The sequence below is a fragment of the Manis javanica genome, chromosome 8 (assembly GCF_040802235.1).
Source record: "Manis javanica isolate MJ-LG chromosome 8, MJ_LKY, whole genome shotgun sequence".
Classification (NCBI taxonomy): Eukaryota; Metazoa; Chordata; class Mammalia; order Pholidota; family Manidae; genus Manis; species Manis javanica.
The window spans coordinates 60,804,346-60,830,860 of record NC_133163.1 but is presented as its reverse complement, the minus strand read 5'-3'; the positions used below and the strand labels follow the sequence as shown (position 1 = coordinate 60,830,860).

At 34.5% G+C, this 26,515-nt stretch overlaps 1 protein-coding gene across 10 annotated transcripts in view; it reads left to right on the top strand.

The window, feature by feature from the left end:
• TTC6 (tetratricopeptide repeat domain 6) overlaps nucleotides 1-26,515 on the top strand; it is a 200,054-nt gene that overhangs the window by 95,470 nt on the left and 78,069 nt on the right. For all 10 annotated transcript variants that reach the window (XR_012120542.1, XR_012120544.1, XR_012120543.1 and 7 more), the window contains 4 exons: nucleotides 5,005-5,146; nucleotides 16,229-16,333; nucleotides 21,116-21,205; nucleotides 23,278-23,352. Coding sequence is in view for 7 of the 10 variants with exons in the window: in XM_073211314.1 (XP_073067415.1) it covers nucleotides 5,005-5,146; nucleotides 16,229-16,333; nucleotides 21,116-21,205; nucleotides 23,278-23,352 (412 nt within the window). In the remaining 3 variants the exon portion in view is untranslated. The remainder of the gene's footprint in view (nucleotides 1-5,004; nucleotides 5,147-16,228; nucleotides 16,334-21,115; nucleotides 21,206-23,277; nucleotides 23,353-26,515) is intronic.

Below are 26,515 nucleotides of genomic sequence, written 5' to 3'. Positions count from 1 at the left end.
CTCAAGTCTCTCCTAGATCTAGGAGTTCACTTTTCAAGAAACATGCTTTGTAAGTTACCATTTTCTGAATTCTAGATTGTGACCCAAGAAATAGGTTGTGAAATCAATTTAGTGGCTTGCTATGACTACTTAGAAAAAAAGATATCTGAAATAGAATACTCTATTGCATGTACGTATTATTCTGATGAAACTTTTGTGCATGAGCACTCTTAAATATTCTTATAATACATCTTTGAGTCACATGAAAGTGACTATGAGCTGCATACTGTGAAGCTTCTGTCAGGTTTTGCTTCCCAAGGAGCAAGATGAATTCACTACGGAAGAGATAGTGAAGATGTGTTGGGAGAACTTCTGTGTTAGAGCCACACCAAGAAGGGGAGAAGGTTGCTGGAGGGATACCTCTTCTCCCTGCTTCATAGCCTGGAGCACATAGTTACTTTTATGTAACTCATAGAACATGTGTGCAGATATTGCTGGGCTGAGTTTGTTCTGGTTCTTGTCCCCACTGTAACAAAGAATTGAAAGGCAGAGACACAGTAGCAAAGCAGAGTGAAAGTTTTATTTGAATACACTCCAAGGGAGGAAAGGGCCAGAATCAGGTAGACAAAGGCCCTGGTCCATTAGGCAGGAAGCCTTAAATTGCCTTCTTTGATTAACAAGGTGGGGTTATTTGATTGACAGGTCCATCTATAGAGCCATCCCTCTCAGTGCGCATGTTCTTTCCCATGATGAAGTGCGGTTTGGACAGTTCTTAGTTCTGTTAGATTGCGCCTATGCTGGGATTTGATTGGGACTGGTTTGGCCTGGTCCGGATAGGCAAGGAAATTATTTTCCTGCAAAGCCTTTGTTGTCTTTGCATGGGATCCCCTACCCTGGCACGGTTCGGGCAGTTTTTTCCTTGAACTTTATCTTCCCCTTTCCTGGCTGCTCATGTCCATCTTTCTACCTAATGTTCCTAACACTGATATTTTTAAAAGGTACTCACAGCTTAGAGCAAACTTTTTTGACAGCAACCTACAATAAGAAATAGTGATCACATTTCTAGCTCCATGGGAGATTGACTACAAGGAGGTTTAACTCACTGAGAGAGATGGATGTGTTTAATCCCTCAATGGTAATAGCAGTAATGACTCTAATATCAACCACTTAATGAGCAGTATTACATGTAAACTCTCACACATATTTATAAGCATTAGATGCCAAGAGATCAGATCACCACTGCATAGTAGATAAGGAGCCTGAGACTTAAGAAGGAAAACTGACCAACCCCATATAGTGGCAAACTAGGGCTAAAATCCTGATTTTTAGCTTCATTTCAAAAGTTAGTTTTTCCCACCACATCAGTAGTTTTTACGCTTCCACCTGAGGATAAGGACCAGCTGAAGTGTTTGATAAGTCTGTCAGTTCTCAGGTTGTATCCCAAACTCACTGGATTAGAATTTCTAGAAGAGGGATCTAGGAAGCTAAGATTTAATAAGCACCCCAGGATATTCTTATAACCAGATTGTTTTAGGAGAAATTGTAATATATCAGTGGTTCTCAAATGTCAGCATGCATCAGAATCCTCTGCAAGGGCTGGTTAAAACACAGATGGCTGGTGCCCTCCACCAGAGATTCTGATTCATCAGCTGTGAAGGGGCTCAAGAATTTGCATTTCTAGCAAGTTCCTGTGTGATGCTAATGATGCTGAGGAACACCCTTCAAGAACCACTGCAGTACATCAGATGAACAAGGATTCTCAGTTTCCCAGGATAAGGTCTGGGATTGGCTTTTGCCTTGGAACTTCTTGCTCAGCCAAAATTCAAGAGTACTTATTCAGTACCTACTGCATTGGCATCCATGGGAGACAGAAAATGAGTAAGAATCACTTTCTTGCCCAACCAGCCTATGATCTACTGTGAAAGAGATATACACAATAAAATGTGGTATATTCCATAAAGAAAGAGCAGATCAAATGCAGCAGGAAAATTAGGAAAGCAGAGATGAATTTTGACTGGGCAAAGGGGGATTTGTAAAGGTCTCATGGAGGGGTCAAGATTTGAAGGCCTTTTCATCATTTCATAACCACACTGTACTGTAATTTTTTTTGAGGCCCTTTTATTTTTTAGAAGTATCTTTGATATACTATCTTATGTAGGTTTCAAATGTACAACACAGTGGTTCAACAGTTGCCCATGTTATTAAATCCTCACCCTCTCTAGTGCAGTTACTATCTATCAGCATTGAAAGATGTTACCAGAATCACTGACTATATCCTTCACTCTGTACTACTGTCCCTGTGACCAACTTACATTTGTGATTGTGAATTATTGTGCCCCTTTATTCCCCTCCCCCTCCCCCCTCATCTGCCCCCACCTTTCTCCTGTGGTAGCCACTAGTCACTTCTGAGTGTCTACGAGTCTTCCTCTGTTTTGCTTCACTTTTATATTCCACAAGTAAGTGAAATCATATGGTATTTGTTTTCCTTTGCTTGCTTATTTCACTGAGCATTATACCCTCTAGATCCATCCATGTTGTTGCAAATGGCAGGATTTCCTTTCTTATTATGACTGAATAATATTCCATACACTGTACTGTATTTTGATTTGGCTGTTTTCCCTGCATTCACTGTAGTAATCTCAGCATTTAGGACACCATTTGCATAGTGAACATAGGTTGGGACAGCTGTTAGGAGAGAGAGGATTGGCAGGGTACGTGGTGCCAAGACTGTGGAGGATCTTGAATGTCAGATGCATGAGCTTGGATTTTATACTGTGTGTGTAGTCATTAAAGTATTTGGAAAGGGAGTGACTAATGACAACCCCGGCAGGGGTGTAGAGCACAGACCGAAGGAGGGAGAGTCTGGAAAGAAGGACCGGCAAAGATGATGTCATGGGAGTCAGAAGAGAGAAAATGCAGTGGACAGGAGAGACCCCTGAGGGAGAAGGGTCTGGACTAGAAATTACTGTTGGGAGTGAGGGACAGGTTGGATCTGAGATTTGCAGTCTAAACCACTGAAGTGGTTGTGTTTTTCAAATGAGAGAACTCTGGAAAGGATTGTATATTCTCTCTGGAAGTAAAGAACAAAACAAGAAAATCTGGAGAAAAGTTTCAAAGTTTAAGTGATTTCATCTTTGTCCTACAGGAACAGTTGCTCCCCTTGGAGCCTGTCCACTAAGGTCTCCCACACATTTCTATGAGAACCATGCACTCTTAAAATGTCTAATGACTTTTTCATTTTCCTTCCAGCCAACCAGAATTTCTGTTTCCTTAGTGCACCTATGGAATGTGAAATGACAGTAAGATGTGAATGACTCTTGCTACCTTGATTCTGATTTAGGGCAGGAAAATATACTGTAATGCCTCATGTGGCTTCTCAGATCATCCTTCTCCCTGATCTTAGAAGTGCTTTCCTGATCTTGATGAATCTACTCTCCTGGCTCATTATTCTAACCAATAGAATTTATCCTGTTTTTGTTTTTCCTGGATATATCAGTCAGAATTCAGTTGCAGAAAACAGAAATATTTTAACTGTTTTAAGTAAAAAGAGATTTAGTAATGGCAATTCAAGGCATATAAATATTGTAAAAATATTGTAAAAAATGGAAATATTGTAAAAATGGGCTTTAGGCAGGGAGGGTTTCCAGAGATGACTCATACAGCGCGCTTAACTGGCCACCCAAGGAACTGTTTCTTCCCACATAGTCAGGAAGAAGGTAAAGCTGCAAGCCAGTACTGGCAACATGACTCCTTACATGTGATTCAGATGGCCGTTACTGTGGCTTTGACTCTGCAGCCACACCATGTCTGATTTGCTTGCTGGGAAAAAAAGCCAACCTACAAAAGAAAGACATGGAACACTGCTACAGAACCCAATGTTGCCATGACTGCTTGCCAGCAAAAAATATCAGAACTTTCTGCCTTCCAAATTATATGTGAGTGGGTCCTAAATCATATCTAGGATGCTGGCTGCTGGACAGTTTTACCTCTCTATCCTCTGAAGTTCAAGAAAGCACATTCAAAGGAGGATGGATTGTGCTGCGTAGCAGTATACTATATTCACCCTGCTGGGAGTTGAACTTTATCTTCTCTTTGAATTCAAATGTTTGACTAGATGAGATAGGAAGCTTCTTTGCATGACTCTACTTTGGCACAGCCCTCTCCAGCTTACCTTGGGGTGGGCCTGTTTTTGTAAAGCTGGTATGATAGGATCTAAGGGTTTCAGCAGATTGTAACTGAAGTCAGTTGTATTTGTATATGGTTAGTCTTAACATTTGGTGGCTCATAAAGTGATTGTCCATATAATGGTATATCAAAAAGTGGGAACATGGGCTCTGAATACTTCCATGTGAAACTGATATAGCTGTAGTAGGTGTGGGCCCACTTTATACTCATATTTCTTTTATAGTAAGCACAGCAATGTAAAAATTAATATATTTTCAAGCAGTCTGTCAGTCTTTAATCACATATTTTGCCTTCAAATTTCATTTCTTTGGCTCAATTAAGGCTTTTGTAAGTTTTGTACTTCATATATGTCTTAATGTGTATGTAGTTTGTAGTCTAGAAGGGTATACCTAATACCATAACAGTTTTCTGTTTATTCTGGCAAGATATGAATCAAGAAAGAAAACTTTAATGTGAGAATGCAGTTCTGCTTAGGCTGATGTTTTGTCTCAGTCTAAGAAATGAAACTATTTCCTGTGAGCTTGAGTGAGGAACAGGTTATGATCAAAAGGTATAGAAAAGTTTTTTCCTTTTTTGTAATCAGGCTTTTATAGGCTAAATTTATTATTCCAATACAATGAAACAAAACCATCATAAAGGTTACTATTAAAATGGATTCATAATGAAACATAGATTACTTTAAAATTATTTCCCATTTTGGATCATCTGACCTCTGCATAATCTATGTTTAGAACAGATATCAAACAATGTATTTATTTCGTCAGAGACGCAAAATGAGAGCAAATGTCTTTTGCTATATCAATAACAAAAAACAAACTTAGTGTTTTCATCACACTATAGAATACTGCAAGGAATTCCTGTTGCTGGTGACAGGCAAGACTATGTTGCTGTCCTTCCAACAATAGCAGGGATACCACCTGAAATGGCACAAGGAACTGGACAGCATGCTCACAAACCATGCCTACAGATACTGGGAGAGGAAGTAAGAACTTCTTTTAATAACAGTTTTCTTGATGTCACAGGTTCTCAAACTTTATGTTTCAGAACACTTTTTATGCTCTTAAAAATTACTGAGGACCTCAATAATTATTTGAGTGGGTTGTAACTATTGACATTTGTAAAAGTTGGAAATTAACACTGAAAAAATGCTAAAGGTTTATTTTTATCTATTAAAATTAATAGTTATAGAGTCATACATTACAAAGTATTTTTATGAAAAATAATTATATATCTGAAAACAAAAAATTTAATGAGAAAACTAGGGTTGCTTTATTTGTTTTGTATGTCCTCTTCTGTATTCAGTTCTGTAGGAGGTTGTTTTGGTTGAAATATATGAGGAAAACTCTGGTCTCACACAGATTTGTAGTTGGAAAAAAAAAGATAATTTCAATAGCCTTTTAACATAATTATTGACATTCTCTTTTGATAATATGCCAAAAATTTAATGAGAGTTAGTTTCTTGTAAGTTAGTTATAAGACTTTCACTTCTGGAAAAGATGAGGCAAAAGTATTTTGACTCTTCCCTATTATTCTTGCTAAAGAGGACTGAAAAGTGGAAAGAGTACACTAACTAGAAATTGGACCCAAGAAATGACATGGTGGTGAGTTAGTTCCTTGGGTTTTCTTTTTAACTTCATATATCCTAGACTTTGAGCTGAAAAAGCTGCTATCTAGAAACAAAAACAGGTAAATTAAAAAAAAAAAAGCCCCAACAGAAACCTGCTCTCTTTAGCCAAATAACCAGGAAAAGGGAAGCCTAGCAAGACAGAAAAATTTTGGACAATAACCGCTCTATTCCAGCCAAACACCACAGCAGTTGCCCCACCCCAACCCTCCACTGCCCCCATCAGCAATGGCCTAGTGGGAAATGTAGACTGTTACTCTCGCCAGAGTATAATGAGGCACTCTAGCACCCCTGCCAGGGGGATGTCGAAGAAGGATGAGTGTGAGCAGGGACTTTTAATCTCACAGGAGTGTTTAATGTTATTTCTCTTCTGTCTTGTCAGTTGAGGCCCCATGGGTGTCCTGGACTTTCCTCCCCACTGAGTAGTAATGAGCCACTCCCCTCATCCCCATTGTATGGTACAGAGGAGGCCTCACGGAGTGTCAGCTAAAACAGAAGGTTTAAATAAGATCTTGACTCTCACAACATAATCCAAAATATCCAAATTTCAATTGAAAATAACAAATCGTACCCCAAATAGGAAAATCTCAAGCTGAATGTAAAAAGATAATCAATAGATGCCAATATTGAAATGATAGTCTTGTTAGAATTATCTAACAAAGATTTTAAAGCCACATCCTAAAAATGTTTCAATGAGCAATTATGAACATACTTGAAACAAATTTAAAGACATAAAAGATTCAGAAAGAAAACAGACCAGATTCAATGAATGCCCATCAAAATTCCAGAGGCATTTTTCACAGAAATGGAACATTCTTAAGACTTGTGTGGAACCACAAAAGACCCCAAATAGCCAAAGTAATCTTGAGAAAGAACAAACCTGGATTCAAATTATATTATTAATCTGTAGTACAAGCAACAAAGGCAAAAATAAACAAGTGAGACCATCAAACTAATTAGCTTCAGCACAGCAAAAAAAACCATCAACAAACTGAAAAGGCAACCTACTGAATGGGAGAAAATATTGCAAATCATGTATCTGATAGAGGGTTAATATCCAAAATATATAAAGAATTCATACAATTCAGGAGCCAAAAAAAATCCAATTAAAAAATGGGCAGAGGATCTAAATAGATATTTGTCCAAAGGAGACATGCAGAAGGCCAACAGATACATGACAGACTCTCAACATCACTAATCATCAGGGAAATGCAAACCAAAACCACAATGAGTTATCACCTCACTCCTGTATCTCACACCTGTTAGGATGGCTATTATCAAAAAGATAAGAAATAACAAGTGTTACAAGGCTGTGGAGAAAAGGGGACCCTTGTGCATTGTTGGTGGGAATGTAAATTGGTACAACCACTATGGAAAATAGTATGGGGGTTTCTCAAAAATTAAAAATAGAATTACCATATGATCCAGCAAACCTGCTCTGGTTACTTATCTGAAAAGAACAAAAACATGAATTTGAAAAGATGTACCCCCATGTTCATTGTAGCATTATTTATAATAGCCAAGATATGGCAACAACCTAAGTGCCCACCAACAGATGAATGGATAAAGAAAATGTAGCATATATACACAGTGGAATATTATTCATCATAAAAAAGAATGTAATCTTGCCATTTGCAACATGGATGGACCTTGAGGGCATTATGCTAAGGGAAATAAATAAGTCAGAGAAAAACAAATAGCCTATGATCTCATGTATATGGAATCTAAAACAAAACAGCAGATAGATACAAAGAAGAAATTGTGTTTGCCAGAGGTGGGGGTTGGGAAGTAGGTGAAATGGGATGAAGGAAGGGAATAAAAAGGTACAAACTTCCAGTTATAAAATAAGTCATAGGGATGTAATGTGGAGCGTGCTGACTATAATTGATACTGTGTTGCATATTGGAAGTTGCTAAGAGAGTAGATCTTAAAAGTTCTTATCACAAGAAAAAAGTTCTTATTGCTGTAACTATGTATGGTGACAGATGTTAACTAGATTTATTGTGGTGAAACCTTTTTGCAATATATACAAATATTGAATCATATGTTGTACACTTGAAGTTAATATGATGTTATATGTCAAGTATACCTCATTAAAAAATACACAGAAAGGAAATTGAAAATGTAGCAAAGAAACATGAAAATTTTAGATGAATAAATGTAATAACTAAAATAAAAAAGCTTAGTGTAGGAGTAACAAAATAAAATCTCAAAAGTAGAATGGAGAAGGCAGGAAAGAATCATTGAACTTGAAGACAGAACCATAGAATTTATCTAATCTGAACAACAAAGAGAAATAGACTGAGAGAAATATTAACAGTACTTTAGTGACCTGTGGGAGAAAAGCAAAAGATCTAACAAGTGTGTTTTTGCAGTCCTGGAAGAGAAGAAAAAGAACACTGGGTGACTGAAAATGTACAGGAAGAAATAATGGTGGAAATGTCCCCAATTTAGCAAAAGAATTAAACATATTTGGGAAGCTGAGCAAACCTCAAGGAGGAAATAATCTAAAGAAATCTGTACCAAGCTATATAATAGTCAAATTTCTGAGAACTAATGACAAATTTCAGTGGTACCAAATTTCTCACCAGAAACCGTGGAGACTGGAAGGCAGTGGCAGAGCATTTTTTTCAAGTGCTGAAATAAGAACTGTGAGCCCAGAGTCTGATATTCAGAGATATTATCCTTCAGGTACGAAGGGGAATCAAGACATTTTCAGATGAAAGGAAATTTAAGAGAATTTGTTGCTAGCTGACTAGCCCTAAAAGAATGGCTAGAGGAAGTTCTCTAAACAGCAAGAAAATGACAGAAGGAGAAATGTTGGAATATCTACAAGGAACAAAAATGTGTAAAGCAAAAATATGGGTAGATGCAGTAGAGTTTTTTGTTTTTTAATTTTTGTTGGTATCATTATTATACAATTATATGAGCAACACTGTGGTTACTAGATTCCCCCCATTATCAAGTGACCACCACATATGCCATTACACTCAGTCCATCAGCATAGTAAGATGCTGTAGAATCATTACTCGTCTTCTCTGTGCTATACAAATGCAGTAGAGTTTCATTCTCTGTTTTTATTTTCTAAATTATGTTTGTCAGTTCAAGCAAAAAAATCTTGTTAAATGTCAATAGAGGAAATGTTAAGACAGTTATAAATGGGGAAAGATAAAGAGGCATAAGGGGAGGTAAGATTAGAGACAATGCTTGAACTGGTAAAATGATGGCATCAGTAGACTTTGATAAGTTACATTTATATAATGTAATTCCAAGAGCAAAACTAAAAGGCTACACAAAGAGATCTCAAAAATAAATAAAAGTGAAATTACAAAAAATGGCCGAAGAACAGGAAGGCAAGAAAAAGAAAACAGAAAAGGAAAAGAAATCAGTGAGAACAAACAGAACACAAGAAAATGAAATGGCAGATCAAATTCCTAACTTAAATATAAATAAATTGTCTAAATATACCAATTAAGTATCAGATTGCAAAGTGGATTAAAAAAACATGACCCAATATGTAATGTCTATAAAAACTGACTTCAAATATAATGATATAGGGAACTTGAGGGTAGAATATTAAAAAAGGTAAATCATGCATATATTAATCAAAGAAAGTCGAAGTGGCTGTACTAATATCAGATAAAGTAGACTTCCAAGCAAAGAAAGTTAGAAGAGACAGAGAGGGGCCTTGTATTATGATAGAAGTGTCAACCTACCAGGAAGACATAACAAACTTAAAAAGTAGATGTACCAAACAACAGACCTGCAAAATATGTAAAGCAAAACTGAAACAAGAAATAGGCAATTATGTAATTATAATTGGAGACCTCAACACCCCTCTCTAATAATTGATAGAACACTTAGAATTCCATCAACCAATAAGATCTAATTGAAATTTATAGAACACTACAAAAGAGCAGAATGCACATTCTTTTTAAGTTTCCACAGAAGTATATCAAGATAGGACAAATACATAGTGGAATCAAATTAGAGATAAATAACAAAGGTAACAGAAACATTTCTAAAACAATTGGAATCAAAACAAAACCATTATAAGTAACCATAGGTTAAAGAGGAAATCTCAAGGGATTAAAACAAATACATTGAAAATCAAGTGAACTGAATTAAAATGAAAATACAGCATATCAAAATTTGTGGAACATAGCTAAAGCAGTGCCAAGAGGGAAATTTATAGCACTAAATGCTTACAATAGAACAGAGAGATTACCAATCAATAATTTAAGTCCCCACCTCAAGAACCTCAAAGTGAACAGCAAAATAACCCAAAACAAGCAAGGAAATGAATAATAGAAAACATAAATCAATGAAATTGAAAAAGAAAAATGATAGAGAAAATCAATGAAGAAAGAGCTAGTTCTTTGAGAAGATCAATAAAATTGATCTCTAGCAATACTGACAAGCAAAAAAGGAGAAAAGACACAAGTTACCAATATTAGAAATGAAACAAAAGAGTTCACTACAGACCCTGAAGACATCAGAAGAATAATAAAGGAATACTATGAACAACTCTACATAGATAAATTTGACAGCTTAGATGAAATGGAACAATTCCTCCATAAACTGCCACAACTCAATATGAAAAAGGTAATTTGAATAGCCCTATAATTATTAAGGAGATTGAATTCTTAATTTAAAAAACTCCCTTCTTGGACCTCTGGAAAAACAGCTTGGCAGCTTTTAAAAAACTGAACATGCCACTATAAGGATGAATCCTGAGAGATTATGCTGAAAAAAGCCAATTCTAAAAGATTATATATGATATGATTTCATTATTAGAATTCTTGAAATGACAAAATTAAAGAAATTAACAGATTAGTCATTTCCAGGGCTTCAGGATGTGGGGGAATGGGGATGAGTGTACTCCTAAAGGAGAACATGAAGGGTCCTTATGGTGATGGAAATGTTCTGTATCTTGACTGCCTCAATGTCAAATGTAATGTGTAATATTGTAACACAGTTTTCCAGAATGTTACCTTCGAGGTACATTGGGTAAATGATAAATGGGATCTCACTGTATTATTTCTTAAAAGTGCATCTGAATCTACAATTATCTGAAAACAAAACGTTTAATAAGAATATATGGTCACTGGACTAAAAAAAAGATAAGAGAAATAAAACCTAGGTAAAAAGAGAATATTAAATGATAATTTGTACAGTTCAAAAAGTTTGTTGCAATTGAAATCTGAAACAATATCAATGAATTTTTTCATACCTAAATACATTAAAATCTATTAATTTATTTTGTACTTTGAATAGATTTTTAAAAAATTCATTTATGATTTTGTAATATTATACATTGGTTATTTGGAAAATATTTATCAAGTTATGTAGATCTTGAAATGTTGATACATTTCACTATATATAAAATATCAAAATATCTTATTTTTAATATTATCAGAAAAATCTTTTAGCATTGAGAACCTGGCAAGCTCATAGTGAGGGACACAAATTTTCCACAATTCTAATTTTTGCTAACAGCTTACATTTTTCATTAGCACAAATACTCTCGATTGTTTAATTTGAAATGATAGGTTTGCTTCATTCATTTTCAAGAAAATCTTTGCCACATACCCAAGTCTGAATAACTGTAGTTTGATGTTTGTCCTCTCAAATAGAAATGGTGGCAAATTCAGTTCAAAACTCTTAACAACAGTACATTTGCTTCTCCCCAAAATCACCATCCTACTTTACATGGACACAGAAACACTTTATGTGTACTTCCCAGTCACACTGAATTTTAGAAAGATGTGTACTTAAAAGTTGAGATTTAATGAAATTAATAATTTCCCTGTTTCTTGGTAGGTATTTTTAAGGTGGCTCCCTTGATTCATACTTACCACCATCAGTTTTATTCAATATTTTTTTATAGCATCATTGCAAATTTCAACACAGTGGAAAAAGCAAGTAGCTTCTTAGTATTATTAAGGAAATGGTTTTCAAGTGTGTAAAGGTCACAGCAAGGTCTTGAGGCTCTCTAGAGTCTCACGCCACATTTTGAAAACTTTTTGCTGTGGAATTTCTATATCCTGTCAAGTTCTAGCAACCCACAACTCTTCTGTTTGTTTTCTCAGGCCTCTTTAGTTCTTAGCATTGCTAGGGAATCCAGTTTACCATAATGAGTGTTTCTTCACTAATTTAATTTAGTAAATTCTTTCCTGAAGGTAATTCTGTGCTTTTCTTTGAGGGCAAAGTACTGTTGTTTAGTGACATAGTTCCCTTTCTTCCTACTTAGAGGCTTGGATCTTGCTTATCTCCAGGGGAATCCTTTTTTTATGGATGCATAAGCTGCTGGAAGTCTGTCTACTACATGGAAAGAATTACTGTACTGTACTGTTATGTATTTGAATACCTGAAATCTTCCAAATTTCTAGGTGATCTTTGGAAGAAGGGTGGTTAACTGATTTTGGAAGAGTTCATTCATCTTTTAGCAAGAAATTCCTGGCTCTGGGTCTCTACAGCATAAAGTGATGTAGTGTGCCCAGTGCAACAGAGGATGAGTGAGACAGAAACTTATTTTAAATTCCTGTGTTGAACCAATTAACCTGGCAACTGCAAAATCTGCTTTCACTAATTACTCTGTTGGTAGATGGGAAATGTGATCAAGTGTATGGAGTAGTTAAAGTAATTCTCACTAGAAATAAATGTGGTCAAAACTCAGTGTCACGTTATAATTGTGAATCTTTTTTTTACTGTGTTTGGGCCTTTGCATATTACTCTAGAAAGTCTGTGTAACACCCACACTCCAGGAGATGTCACTGTTAAGTTTTCAGAATTAATGCTGGACTAATGCTTGCAAGTTAATGCTTTAAAACAATTCTAGCTCATTTTTCTGGTGGAAAATATTTTTGGGAAAAATGTATAGTCCAAATAAATATTATTGAAGGTCAGTGAAAATTATTAAAGAAAACACAATTATCAACAATACCATGGAAACAAACACCTATTTCAAAAATCTTACCACACTTTCTTTAAAATTTCTCATGAATGCTTAAATTTTTGCCAATTAATTTCACCCCCAACTATTTTTTAAAATTATTTTTTCTTTTATTGTGTGCCTTATTATTGTTAGTTTATTGATAATAAACTTTAATTTTTAGAATTGTTTCAGACCTACAGAAAAATAGCAAAGACAGTGTGAAAGTGCGCATACATCACCCACCCTGTTTGCCCTGTTATTAATATGATAACAGTGGGTTAAATAGTGGCCCCAAAAAGATATGACCAAGTCCTAACCCACATTATCTGTGACCTTATTTGGAAATAGGGTCTTTGCAGATGTAATTAAGGAACTTGGGATGAGATGATTCTGGATTTAGAGTCAGCCCTAAATCCGATAGGACTCGCATCCTTGTAAGAGGTGAGCACTGTGTGAACACAGACACACAGGGAAAATGACCAGGTGACCGTGGAGGCAGTGATTGGAATGGTGCTGCTGCAAACAACAGAATGCCAAGGATTGCCGGCAACCGCTGGAAGCTAGGAAGAGGCAGGGAAGATTCCATCCTAGAGCCTTCAGAGGGAGCATGGACCTCCTTACACCTTGAATTTGGACTTCTAGTCTCTACAATAGTGAGATAATACATTTCTATTATTTTAAACTACCCAGTGGTAATTTGTTACACAGCCCTGGGAAACTAATGCATCTTACAGTAGTATGATAAATTTGTTAAAATCAGTGAACTAGTATGTATACGTTATTAACTAAGACCTGTACTTCCTTTGGGTTTCCGTAGTTCTTACATGATGCCCATTTTCTGTTCTCGGATCCCACCCAGGACACCACATTTCACCTAGCTGCCACGTCTCCTCAGGCTCCTCTTGGCGGTGATGGTTTCTGATACTCCTGTTTTTTGATGACCTTGATAGTTTTGGGGGGTAGTGGTCAGGTGTTCTGTAGACTGTCCCCCAGTGGGTATTTGCTTGATGTGATTTTGGGAGGAAGACCATCAAGGTAAAGTGCCATTTTCATCACATCATATCATATTATCAACATGACTTATCACCATTGATGTTTAATTAACCTTAATCACCTGGCTAAGGTAGTGTTTGCCAGGTTTCTTCATTGCAGTTTCCCTTTTTTCCTCTTTCTGTAATGTGCTCTTTGAAAGGAAGTCATTATATGCAACCACACACTGAAAGAATGTGTGGTTGTATATATACAAATGGCAGCGTATATACAAAAATTAATTTGAATTTGTCTGTGCAGGAGATTTATCTATTCTTCCCACTTATTTATTATTTATATCAGTATGACTCATGGATATTTATGCTATACTTTGCGTTATAATCCAATACCACTTAATTATTATTACTATTTTGCTGAAATTGTTCAAGCTTTGGTCATTGAGATCTCCTTCAGTTGGCTCTTATGTGTCTTTGATATATTCCAGCATTGTGGGACTTTTTAAAAAACACTTTGTTGATTTCTGGCAATACAAGATGCTCCAAGCTCATCTTGTATATTCCTTCCCCAGTCCATAGAATCAGTCATTTCCACAAGAAATCTTGATCCCCTTTATTGGCAAAGGCAAGTAGAAACCAAGATCAGGCATTAGGTGTGCTTGTTCCTGCTGGGTCATTGTTGCTTCTAGTTGTCTCAGCTGACACAGCAAGGAAATATATGGCAAACTAAATCTTGTAAACACATATAATTAAAAATGTTTCTATTTATAATCATCTTTGTCTAAATTAAGCAAAACATGAGTTCATACTGATGTTTTCCCAGCTCTAAATCAGTACCACATGGATCATTCTAGCTTCCTCCCCTGCTTTCTTTGAAGTATCATTCTAACAGTGACAAACCTGGTTGCTACCATCCTCCATCCATTTACTTAATTGTTCAGTTCCAGTATAGAAGTATACATCTATACTAGATGTATAGATATATACTATATCTATATTTAGATGCATCAGAATTATTCCTGGGGGATACAACTTTATTAACTATAGTATAGTGCTATGTAAGTTTCTTTTGCCTTCAGCTTTATATATCCTAATTTGAAAGTTACCAAGGTCAGAACTTCCTTCCCACCCTTTTCAGTGAGGTTGTTTCATTCATTTAGATTGTTTTGTTACATTCTGTATTCCATTCTGGGATTCCTTTTGATCTTCTAAATGACTTTTTAAAATTTGCACACATTAAGGTTCACTCTTTGTGCTATAAAGTTCAATAAGTTTTGATGAATGCATAATAGATATACTATATCTATATATAGATGCATCAGAATTATTCCTGGGGGATACAACTTTATTAACTATAGTATAGTGCTATGTAAGTTTCTTTTGCCTTCAGCTTTATATATCCTAATTTGAAAGTTACCAAGGTCAGAACTTCCTTCCCACCCTTTTCAGTGAGGTTGTTTCATTCATTTAGATTGTTTTGTTACATTCTGTATTCCATTCTGGGATTCTTTTTGATCTTCTAAATGACTTTTTAAAATTTGCACACATTAAGGTTCACTCTTTGTGCTATAAAGTTCAATAAGTTTTGATGAATGCATAATGTCAAATAGCCACAATTCCAATATGAGATGGAATAATTTCACTTCCCTAAAAATTCCCCTATGCCTGATCAATTTATATTTCAAAAAATTTGGAAGAAACAAATAAACACAGAAATCAAACTAACAAATGCTTGAGGACACATTACCAAGAATTTGTGTTAACATTTTGTCATACTTGTTTCAGGTTTTTAAAAATAAATTTTAAAAATAATTTAAGTCCTTTTGTACTTCTTCCTAATTCTATTTCTTGGCCTCCTTACCTAAGGGCAGTTACAATTGTGGTCTTTCTAGTCCATGATTTTATAATTTACTAGATATATTTGTGATCCTCAACAATAAATGCTATAGTTCCGTGTGTTCTAGGTACATTTATATAAATGACACAATTTTGTATGCATCTTTCTAAAGCTTGCTTATTTTACTGTCAAAATTATGCTTCTAAGATCCATCTATGGTTTATAATTTTTGTGCTTGATTGGCCTTATAGTGTTTAGTTATATGAATATAATACATTTTATTAATGTTTCTTAATGGACATTTAGATAGGGTTTTCTTTTTATTTCATTTGCTTTGTGAACATCCTTGTACATATCTCTTCATGCAGGTGTAAGAATTTCCTCACAATGCATAGCTGGAATTGAAATTGTTGGATGTGGCATGGATATTTTCTGTTTTACTGGAAATGGCCAATTTGCCTGAAGTGTGGTTCTACTAATTTTCCCACACTGTTGGCAAAACTTGTTGACTTTACATTTTTGCTAATCTGATGGATATGAAAGTTGTCCCAGGGTTTCAGAGGCTGTGGAACCAATCACCTCACTTTGTGGCCAACTAGAAAGAATTTTTACAAGAGCTTGGGTTTTTACCCTAGGGGCCATTTGTTAGTTTCTAATAGTCTTTTACATTATTTTCAAAGGTCTCTGTTTATCCAGGATTGACGAAGTTGTTTTGGAATCTAACTTCACCTAAATTCTCTGTTCCATTATCTGTCATGAAGGAAACCCTCTATCCCAAATATGAGGTAATATACTGAATAGCTTTCTGTATTGTTGGCATTTAATAATTAAATTGTATAACTGCTTAGAATATTAAATGTTATTGGATACTTGTTATGTAAATTCTCAGACAACTATTGCCATAGCTAAGAAGGGATGGCACTATAGAAATTCTATATATACACTAATTATTGTATGTATGTGCACATATACACATATATTTACATACTTATAAGCCCATAACTATGTATATACTTATTCATGTGTACTTATATTATTATATACATTTCTAAAAACGTGCTGTACATATTCATGTTACTTTAGCCAGTCAAGAAGAATATTTTGTTTTGTTTTTGTAAGGATATTTTGACTGAGGTTCCAAGATATAAAACTGTTTGGGTTGTTCACAGGATCTTCATGGTATTTTCATTTCCTTTTAGAAACACATTTTTAGTTACTTTTAATGTTAAAAAATGTTGAACACTACCTAATACAATTATTAATCTTTTTTCTTCTCTCCTTAAAGAGTGTTTGCTTGCTCTCATTTTATGTTATACCTGATTATTTTAAAAATTACAAAAACCAAGAGAAGAAAACCAAAATCACTTCTTCTTCTTCCTCAAGATAACTATTGCCTACTTTTTGGTCCATTTTCTTTCATTCTTAAAAATTCTTCCTCCTTCTCTTTTTTCTTTTTCCTTTTTACCCTTTTTCTCCTTCCTTCTTAATTTTTTTCCTCTTAAAATAATCCCCTGATGAACTTCATTGTGCATAAATTTAATGGTATTTAGGACCAATAGCACAGAATTCTAGATAGCTTACTAACACAAATATATCGGAAAAGGATAAACCAAAAAAGTTAAAGAATTCATGGGGAAAGCATAAGAAGGATAATCTTGTGATAAAGTCAGTGGTGAGAGTAAGGCAAAGAAATTCTATCCATATAGGCTGTTGCTTGAAAAGGGGTCAGTTTCCTTTTTAGTTCCCTGCAGTCAAGGCAGAGATGGAATCATGTTCATATTTGACTATTGATAGTAAATATTTAGAATGTTAGTACTGAAAGATCTTTACATTTTTTGGATTATTTGATTATACTGTATTTTTCTTAAATATGTTGCATTCTATTAGGCAATATTTAATTATTATTTTTAATATATACTCATTGTGAAATACTTATATAGTGTATTTTTTTCCTTTGTTGGACTCTGTGTATTTTTTGGATTATTTGATTATGCTGTATTTCTCTTAAATATGTTGCATTCTGTTAGGTAGTATTTAATTATTATTTTTAATATATACTCATTGTGAAATACTTATATAGTGTATTCTTTTCCTTTGTTGGACTCTGCTATCAGAGTTATTCTTGCTTCATAAATTTAATTGGGTAGTGTTTCAGCTTTTTTAATATTCTGGAATTTATATAGCATAGGAATACTCTTGAAAATTTGGAAGAACTCACTGGAAACATCTGAGACATTGGGAAGGTAACTGACAAAAAATTTTCTTTTCTAATTCTTGCGGTATTCAATGTTTACTATTTTTTCTTGAGCCAATTGGTTATAGGTAGTCTTACAGAAAACAAGTTATTCAATTGAAATGTATATATTATGTGCAGAGTTAGTATCTATTTATTGAGTTTTAATCTCCATTTCTAATGTTTCATCATTTTTTCCCATTTCTAATGATATTTTTGAGGTTTTTTCTACCCTAGTATAGTGTTTTTAGAAATTAGTTTCATTTTTTTGTCTTTTCTCATGTGTGTTCTTTTACAAATGGTTTAGTTTTCACTTGTCAAACTACTATACTGACACCAGTATAAAATCATCTCTTTAATTTTTTGAGGAAGACTCATGCTGCGTCATCCCCTAGCTTTTAGACAGCACAGCCAGTAAGCCTGAAAAACAAGTGAGTTCAACCTCCCATCTTTGACCAAAAAATGTGGATTAATTATTAATTCAGCTTTGCCCCTCTGAATTTTTATTACTTATCTCTTTGAAAATTTTTGGTTATTGGTTTCCTGTTTTCCATAGAAGGTTGACATTTCTATTTGGGCATTTTTCTAATTTCTTGTTTTGAACATTTAACTTACCAATATTTAATGTTAATCAACAACTATTATATTCTTCCAGGAAAATTCAATGACTTTAAAAAACCTCTTAATTCCAATTATTCCTTCTTGACTCAATGTATTTTTAGATCTTTAATCCAATATTCTTTATAGTTTACCTATATATTTATCTCTCTTCTCTTCTTTCTTTTTTCTAGCATCTCAGATCTTTTTTCCTAGAATTATTTTACCCTTTGCTAAAGTATATCCTTTAGAATTTGCTTTAAGAGAGGTGGGAGGTCTGCAATTAGTGAAAACTCTGGTTTTTCTTTGTTTCAGATTATCCCATTCTTGAGAGATATTTTGCCTGGGTATGATATATATTGCAGATCTTTTAGCACAGTAATGGTGTTTCACTATTTTCTGGCATTCACTATTGCTGTTGAAAAGTGAGTGTTAAGTTTGAATCCATTGAAGACAATCATTTCTCCACTTCCCTCAAACTGGTTACTTTTATTTTTCTCTTTTCTTCCTTACATTCTTATTATGATGTATCTATTTGTAGATTCCTTTTATTTACCATACTTTGGAATCATTGAAGTTTTGAATCTGTGGTTTGATGTCTTTCATCAGGTATGGAAAATTTTTAGTCATTATCTCTTCAAATTTTGCCTCTGTCCATTCTATTTTAATCAGACAGCTACCTTTTTCTTCTCTTGATCCTGGATTCTTTATAATTTCTTCTACTCTATTTTATAATTTTATAGTTCAGGTTCATAAATTCTTTAGTCAGTTTTCTAATACTATTAAATTTGTTCACTGTATTTTTAAATTTGGTTTTGTATTTTCCTTTTTAGAATTTCTACTTGCCTCCAAATTTATTATGTTACGGTGTTCTATTTCTTTGTGTACCTGTTTGTGTTTAAATGTTTGTCACTATATTTACAACATTATTTTTAGAAATATTTGAGACCTACAGTTTCTTCCTCCAGAGAAATTTTTTTGTCAGAACCTGGGATATTTTCCACTTAGAAAGAACCTTAAACTAAGGTTGAGGCTTGGGTTTCTTTGGCTACCCTGGTGACAGAACCCAGTCTTAAAGTCTACAAAAAGGTTGATTTATTTCCATTCACTCTGAATCTGAGGTGAAGCATTCCTATAGCCTGGGGTACTTCTGTATTTTGTATATACACAATTGTATACATATCTATCAGGCCCCACACCTCAGGTAGATTTTGGGCTTCAATTTCTGCCATCCTTGTCCCAGGAAGTTGCCGGTCTGCACCTCAGATTTGCAACTACTTTGGCAAACATCCTGGGAAAAAAAGCATCTTTAAATACTGGGTTTACCTTTCCAGATACTTGCCTTTGTTTAGAGTTTGGCCCAGTATCTCTTTTTACCATCTTGTTAGTACTAATGCTTTGAAGATTATGTCTTTCATATTACATGCAGCTTACTTAGCTTTCTTAGTTCTTGACAGAATTACCTAGCCTGTCATAATTTGAAGCAGAAGTGACTTTTTAAGATGGCAAAACTTCCATTTCCATCTGCATTCCAGCATTTATTGCATGCCTATCAGTTTCAGCAATATTCCATGGGTAGAGCAGGAAGATTATTATATCAGATATCATATAAACAATGCTTAGCCTCTTAAGGTACATTAGTTTGAGCATATCTTGGCAGATTCCTACAGATGAATCGTTCTTTTTTAAAAAAAACAACCACTGATAGTAAGTTCTTCTATTCTGATACTTGTAAAATATAGTATTAAGGTTTTTGCCTCTGTTATTGTTAAAAACATTCTCTTAAATATGTAATAGCTGCTATTTCATCATATTGGAGTGTTTGGTGCATATGACAAAATAGTTACAAAATCTCTTGTGTTATCATGTAGTTTGTCTTTGAAGAATAAGGGTGGCCAAGTATCTTTCTACTATGTTTAGTAATTCTTTTACCTTATATTATGCTATAGCTACTTTATGAAAATACAGTAGAAGATGACAGAAATTCAATGCTGGTGATTCCTAAATTACCTGTAGCTTTCTTGGTGATTATTACATGGTACTTTTAAAAGCTTATCTCTTTATTGAATAGTTTTTTGAATTTGAAATATTGGTTGTTTGAGACCTAAAAGTTTCAGCAAACAATGAAGCAGCATGATTTAATTCATCATGAATCCACCAGCCCGTCAAACTTGTATCTTCTGGTTGTTTCATATGCAAATCACTAGTGACAAAATAGAAAAGTAGCACACTTAACAATAATTATAAACATGTCAGCAATTTTACACTTAAAATAATAAAATAACTTAATAGACTGAGTTCAAATCCTAAAATACTTACGGAGATTTTCATCCCAATTAGAATTTAGGATGCTTACTTGTGTTTGACAGTGAGTAATCACATATTGACAAGAAATCCAAATGATATGTGTTATTCATAACCCTGATGCTATTGTGCTAAATATATCAATACTAACCTATGAGAGCATGGGATCATTGATTGCTTCTAAGATTAGGAATGCCAAAAATAATGTAGAAGTATCCATTTGGTCAAAGGCCAACACTGAAGCCAAATTGCAAGTTTTGGCCAAATACTAAGGCTATAGCTGGACTTCGACGCATATCTGGTAAGTTTTCTACAATTCTACATTTTCCATACACTTCTCTTTGGTAATCATATTGTACTGTGAAGTAAGAGTGATTGTAGGCTTTAAATGTATTCCACTATGTAATTTAAAATTGTTACCTGTTTATCACAGAGTGTTCAAGCAAGCAGAATTTTAATTGAGAAATATTCATCTGAAAGCAAGGAAAGTATTACTTTAGATCAGCATAGCAGATGTTCTAGGGTATGTATAATTTTTTTTTTCTGAATTGTGGATTGGTTATTTTATCTGTCGACAGCTCAGATAGTATTTTTACTAATTTTGGAAATTATTTCTTGGTGTGTCCTCAGTCTGGGAAATGCCTCACAACATTACTGTGTTCTTGCTGAGAACACATTTCCTCTTCTTCAATTACGTTACCTATATGACACCAAGAGATCAGTAGCAGGATATCTAAAATTTCTGAAATTTCTGGTTTTACACTCATTTATCACTCTTGCTTAGATCTTAAGTGATCAAAGGAGCATGTTTATGAATTTTTTGAACAAATGGATGAGTTATTTATGGCCATAAAATGAGTAAAAGTGAATTCTCCAAATGGGTATTAGACTGATGCTTATGAGGTTGTTATTGCTATAGTGTATCCAAGCAAGCTAGGTAAGTAAACACAATCAGAGGGGAAAGAAATAGTGATTGAGAGACAAAAGGTATGAAATTTATTTAATTGGTTTCATAAATATTCTGAACTTTATGGAGACAAACAGGAAACAGTTTTATTTTTTCCCTCATTAGTGCCTTCAGCTCTTTATTCTCCTTGATGACATCTTGGGATGCTATGTGCCACCTAATAGAGAGTCTTCATGCCCTGGGACAAAGCAAATCCCTATTCTAGTCAGATAACTAGGTTAAGTATGTATCTATGCTTCTTCCCATACCACCCATAGAGTCAGGTAATGCTTTCTTTTTGGAGGGGATATTTCTATTTTATAGATATCACTTTTTTCCTATTTTCTTTATAGCACTTACTAAACATTTGTCCTTATGTATGTTTGATCTTTATATTCTTCACCAGCCTGGGTTCACATCATTTTTGTTCACTGTTTTATCCATAGCACCTAGTGGTGACCATCACATAAAAAATAACTGGACCAATGAATGACACTTTCTGGTTTGAAAAACCATTTGCACTTTCTGAACTATTGCAGTAGCAGTACTTACACCTACCTGTCAGGTATTCCTATTTTTAGTAGCTGCTGCTTCCATCCATCCTCCCTGCTGCTCCCTGCTGTATCCTTAAAATGCAGGTATGATTATTTACTTATATGTCAATGAACTGAATAACTCCACCTACCAAATAAAGTTAGAGTGCTTACCCTGACTCATAACCTGGCCTCAGCTATATTTTTTATTTTACCTCCCATTTATACTTCTGCTTCCATGTAACTTCCATACACCATGGACTCTGTACCAGAGTCCTTTGGACTATGATCCTCTGCACTCTGATAATTCTCTGTGCTTGTTTAGGCTGTTCCACTGGCCTAGGTTGTTCTCACTCCTTTCAGAGTCTATGGCAATGTCACGACCTTTCCCAGGCCAGCCTGATGCTGTCTCTTCAAGCTGGTCTACCCAGGTTCCTTCCCATTCAGAACTGACCTCTCCCTCCCTCTTCTGTGTTCTCCTTATACCTGATTCATGCCATCTTCAATCACTGCCACAGCTGCTTTGGATTACAGTTATTTCTTTATGTCTGTTTCCAACATTACACTGGTTGAAGATATGGAGCATGTAACTTTTTGTGTGGGCCTTCTACTCTATCTAGCATAGTAGTACTTCCTAACTCTTTTATTTTAACACAACAGCTCTCATAGTAAGTGATTTTGCATGGTCCTGTGGAGTTAAAGGTTGAGATGGCTCAGGATTAGAGATGACTGTTCAGGGGACAGTAGCTGCTTCAGGTCCCACTAGTGCAGCCCCAGGGCTAAGGGGATGAATGGCTCAGCATATCCACAGTGCATTCACACATGCCAGTGCAACGTACACCAACTGGAAAGCTTTGCTAAGTGTTTGTTATAGTAAGTCAAATTTTAAAAATATAAGAGTTTGCACTATTATATACTTTTCTAAACTAATTGATGGATTTTAAGTTCTGCTTCTCTCTGTGAAGTCAGTGACTTTGAAGTCAGTAAGAACCTGTCTTTTAATTAGTATTTCTGCATTTCACTAATTTACCTAAACTGCTATCATTAACTGTCATGTATTTTAATTGACCAAGTAGTATCTGTAGTCAACATATATTTATCATTTGATGATTTCAGTTTTTTTTCCTAAGAAAATCTGCATCATTTCAAAATATCCAAAAATGTTTCAGTGAGCAGTCTACACAATTAAAGGTATGATAAATTTTCAGTTTTTATTATTCAAGATAAATTTTCATATTTTTAGTAATTCTCACCATCTATACTTTTTTGTTTGCTTTCCTGAAAGAGTGTCATTAGGTGATTCACTGAGAGTAGATCAGAAGTTTCCATTCCAGTGTGTGTCTGGCAGGCCCTGTACAATTGTGATTGGTGGTGCCAGTTTATGATCTCAACAGTTTTTGAAAGTGTTTCATATTCGTAGGTCGATTTTACCTGGTATACTATAAGTCAGGTCACTTATAATATTGATGTGCACTTGCATCAGGTTCACAGTTTCAAGACATTTTCCTGGACAATATTTTATTTTGGCCTTGAGATTCACAATATCCTTATGAGAAGGAAGGTGAGACAGATATTATCCTTGTTTTATACATGAAAAGGAAAGGTCAGAAAGTGATAAATGGTAGAGCTAGAATTTAAACTCACACCTCCTCTGACCAAATGCAATGTATTTTCCTCTGCACCAAAATTCATAGACCTTTTTGAGAAGCTGGGTTCTTAACTTCAGTGCACTGACATCTAGCTCCCAGCTTTTGTTTTTTTCTCTGAAATTTGACAACAATCAGCTTCCTTGACTCTCCACATCACTTGCTTCTAACTTGCTTAACTTTAGCCTGCTTTCTATTTCATTTCTGATTTTCTCCTTGTTGAGTTTTTGATTCCTCTTTTTTGTATCTCTGTATAAATTACATGATCCCTTAGACTTTTTATTGAATACACAGGACATATAACATTATATTAGTTTTATTAGGTATACAATATGATTCAATATTTGTATATATTGCAAAATGATCACTACACACCAAGTCTAGTTAACATCCATCACCTCATATAGTTACACTTATTTTTTCTTGTGATGAGAACTTTTAAGACCTACTGTCTTAGCAACTTCCAAATATACATTATTTTAACTATAGTCACCATGCTCAGGACTTATTTATCTTATAACTGAAACTTTGTACATTTTGATCACCTTCACCTACTGTACCCACCCCTAAACTCCCACATCTGGCAACCACCAATCTTTTCTCTGTATCTATGAGTTCTTTTTTAAATGTTAAAGTCCACATATAAGTGAGATCATATAGTATTTGTATTTCTCTGTCTGACTTATTTCACTTAGTGTAATGCCCTCAAGGTCCATCCATGTTGTTGCAAGTGGCAGGATTTCCTCTTTTGATGGTTAAATAATATTCCATTCATTCCAACATATACATAAAATTTTCTTTATCCATTCATCCACTGATGGGCACTTAGTTTATTTCCATATCTTGGCTATTGTGAAAAATGCTGCAGTAAACATGGGAGTACAGATATCTCTTTGAGATCCTGCTTTCATTTCCTTTGGAGATATACCCAGAAGTAGGAATGCTAGGTCATATGGCATTTCTATTTTTAATTTTTTGAGGAACCTCCATACTGTTTCCTATAGTAGCTGCACAAATTTACATTCTCATGAACAGTGCCCAGGGGTTCCCTTTCTCCACAGCCTCACCAACACTTGATATCTCTTATCTTTTTGATAATAGCCATTCTGACAGGTGTGAGGTGATGTCTTGTAGTTTCGGTTTCCATTTCCTTCATGATTAGTGATAGTGAACATCTTTTCATCAACTTGTTGGCCATTTGTATGTCTCCTTTGGAAAAAACTCTATTCAGTTCCTCTGCCCCTTTTTAAATTGGATTGTTTGGGGTTTTTTTTTTTGCTATTGAGTTGTAAGAGTTCCTTATATATATTGGATATTAACTCCTTATCTGATTGATAGTTTGCAAATATTTTCACCCACTTGTAGGTTGCCTTTTCATTTTGTTTATGATTCCTTTGCTGTGCAGCATTTTTTTTGTTTGATTTAACCCCATTTATTTATTTTTGGTTTTGCTGCTTATGCTGTTGGTATCATAGCTAAAATATCATCACCAAAACCTATATCAACAAGTTTTCCCTGTGTTTTCTTCTAGTATTTTTACAACTTCAGATCTTACATTTAAGTCTTTAATGCATTTTGAGTTAATTTTGATGAGTAGTAAGATAGGGAATTTCATTCTTTTGCAAGTGAATATCCAGTTTTCCCAGACAATTTGTTGAAGATCTATCCTTTCCCCATTGAGTGTTGTTGCTTCCCTTGTCAAGTATTAGTTGACCATATATGATGGGATATTTCTGGACTCTTGATTCTGTTTCATTGGTCAAGGTATCTGTTTTTATGCCAGTACCATACTGTTTTAATTACTAGCTTTGTAATAAAGTTTGAAATCAGGAATTGTAATGCCTCCATCTTTGTTGTTCTTTCTCAGGATTGCTTTGGTTATTTGGAGTCTTATTTTTTTTCTATTTCTGTAAAAAATACCATTGAAATTTTGATAGGGGTTGTATTGAGTCTGTAAATTACTTTTGGTTGTAGGAAAATTTAAAAATACTAATTCTTCTGATTCATGAACACAGAAACAATCTTTACATTTATTTGCATCTTCAATTTCTTTTATCAATATACAAGTCTTTCACTACCTTGATTGAATTTATTCTGTAGTATTTTCATTATTTTTAATGATAGTATAAATGGAATTACTTTAGTTCTTTTTTAGATAATTCATTGTTAGTGTATAGAAATGTAACTGATTTTTGTATGTTGATCTTGTATCCTGCAGCTTTATTGGATTCATTGATTAATTGTAACAGTTTTTCCTGAAATCTTTAGTTTTCCCTATATAAGACCATGCCATCTGCAAATAGACAATTTTGCTTCTTTCTTTCTGATTTGGATGTCTTTTTTTCCTTTTTCTTTCTTAATTGCTTTGGTTAGAACTTCCAGTACTATGCTGAAAAAAACTGGCAAGAGTAAGCATTCTTGTCTTGTTCCTGATCTCAGCAGGTAAGCTTACACTCTTTCACTGTTGAGTCTGTTAGCTGTGCATTTGTTATATATGGCCTTTATTATGTTGAGGTATGTTCCTTCCAAATCTGTTGAGAGTTTTTTCATGGAAGGATGTTGAATTTTGTTAAGTGCTTTATCTGCATCTATTGAGATGATCATATGATCTTTATCTTTCATTCTACTAATGTGATGTATCACATTTATTGATTTGCTTATGTTGAACTGTCCTTGCATCTGAGGGATAAATCACACATTTCACTTAG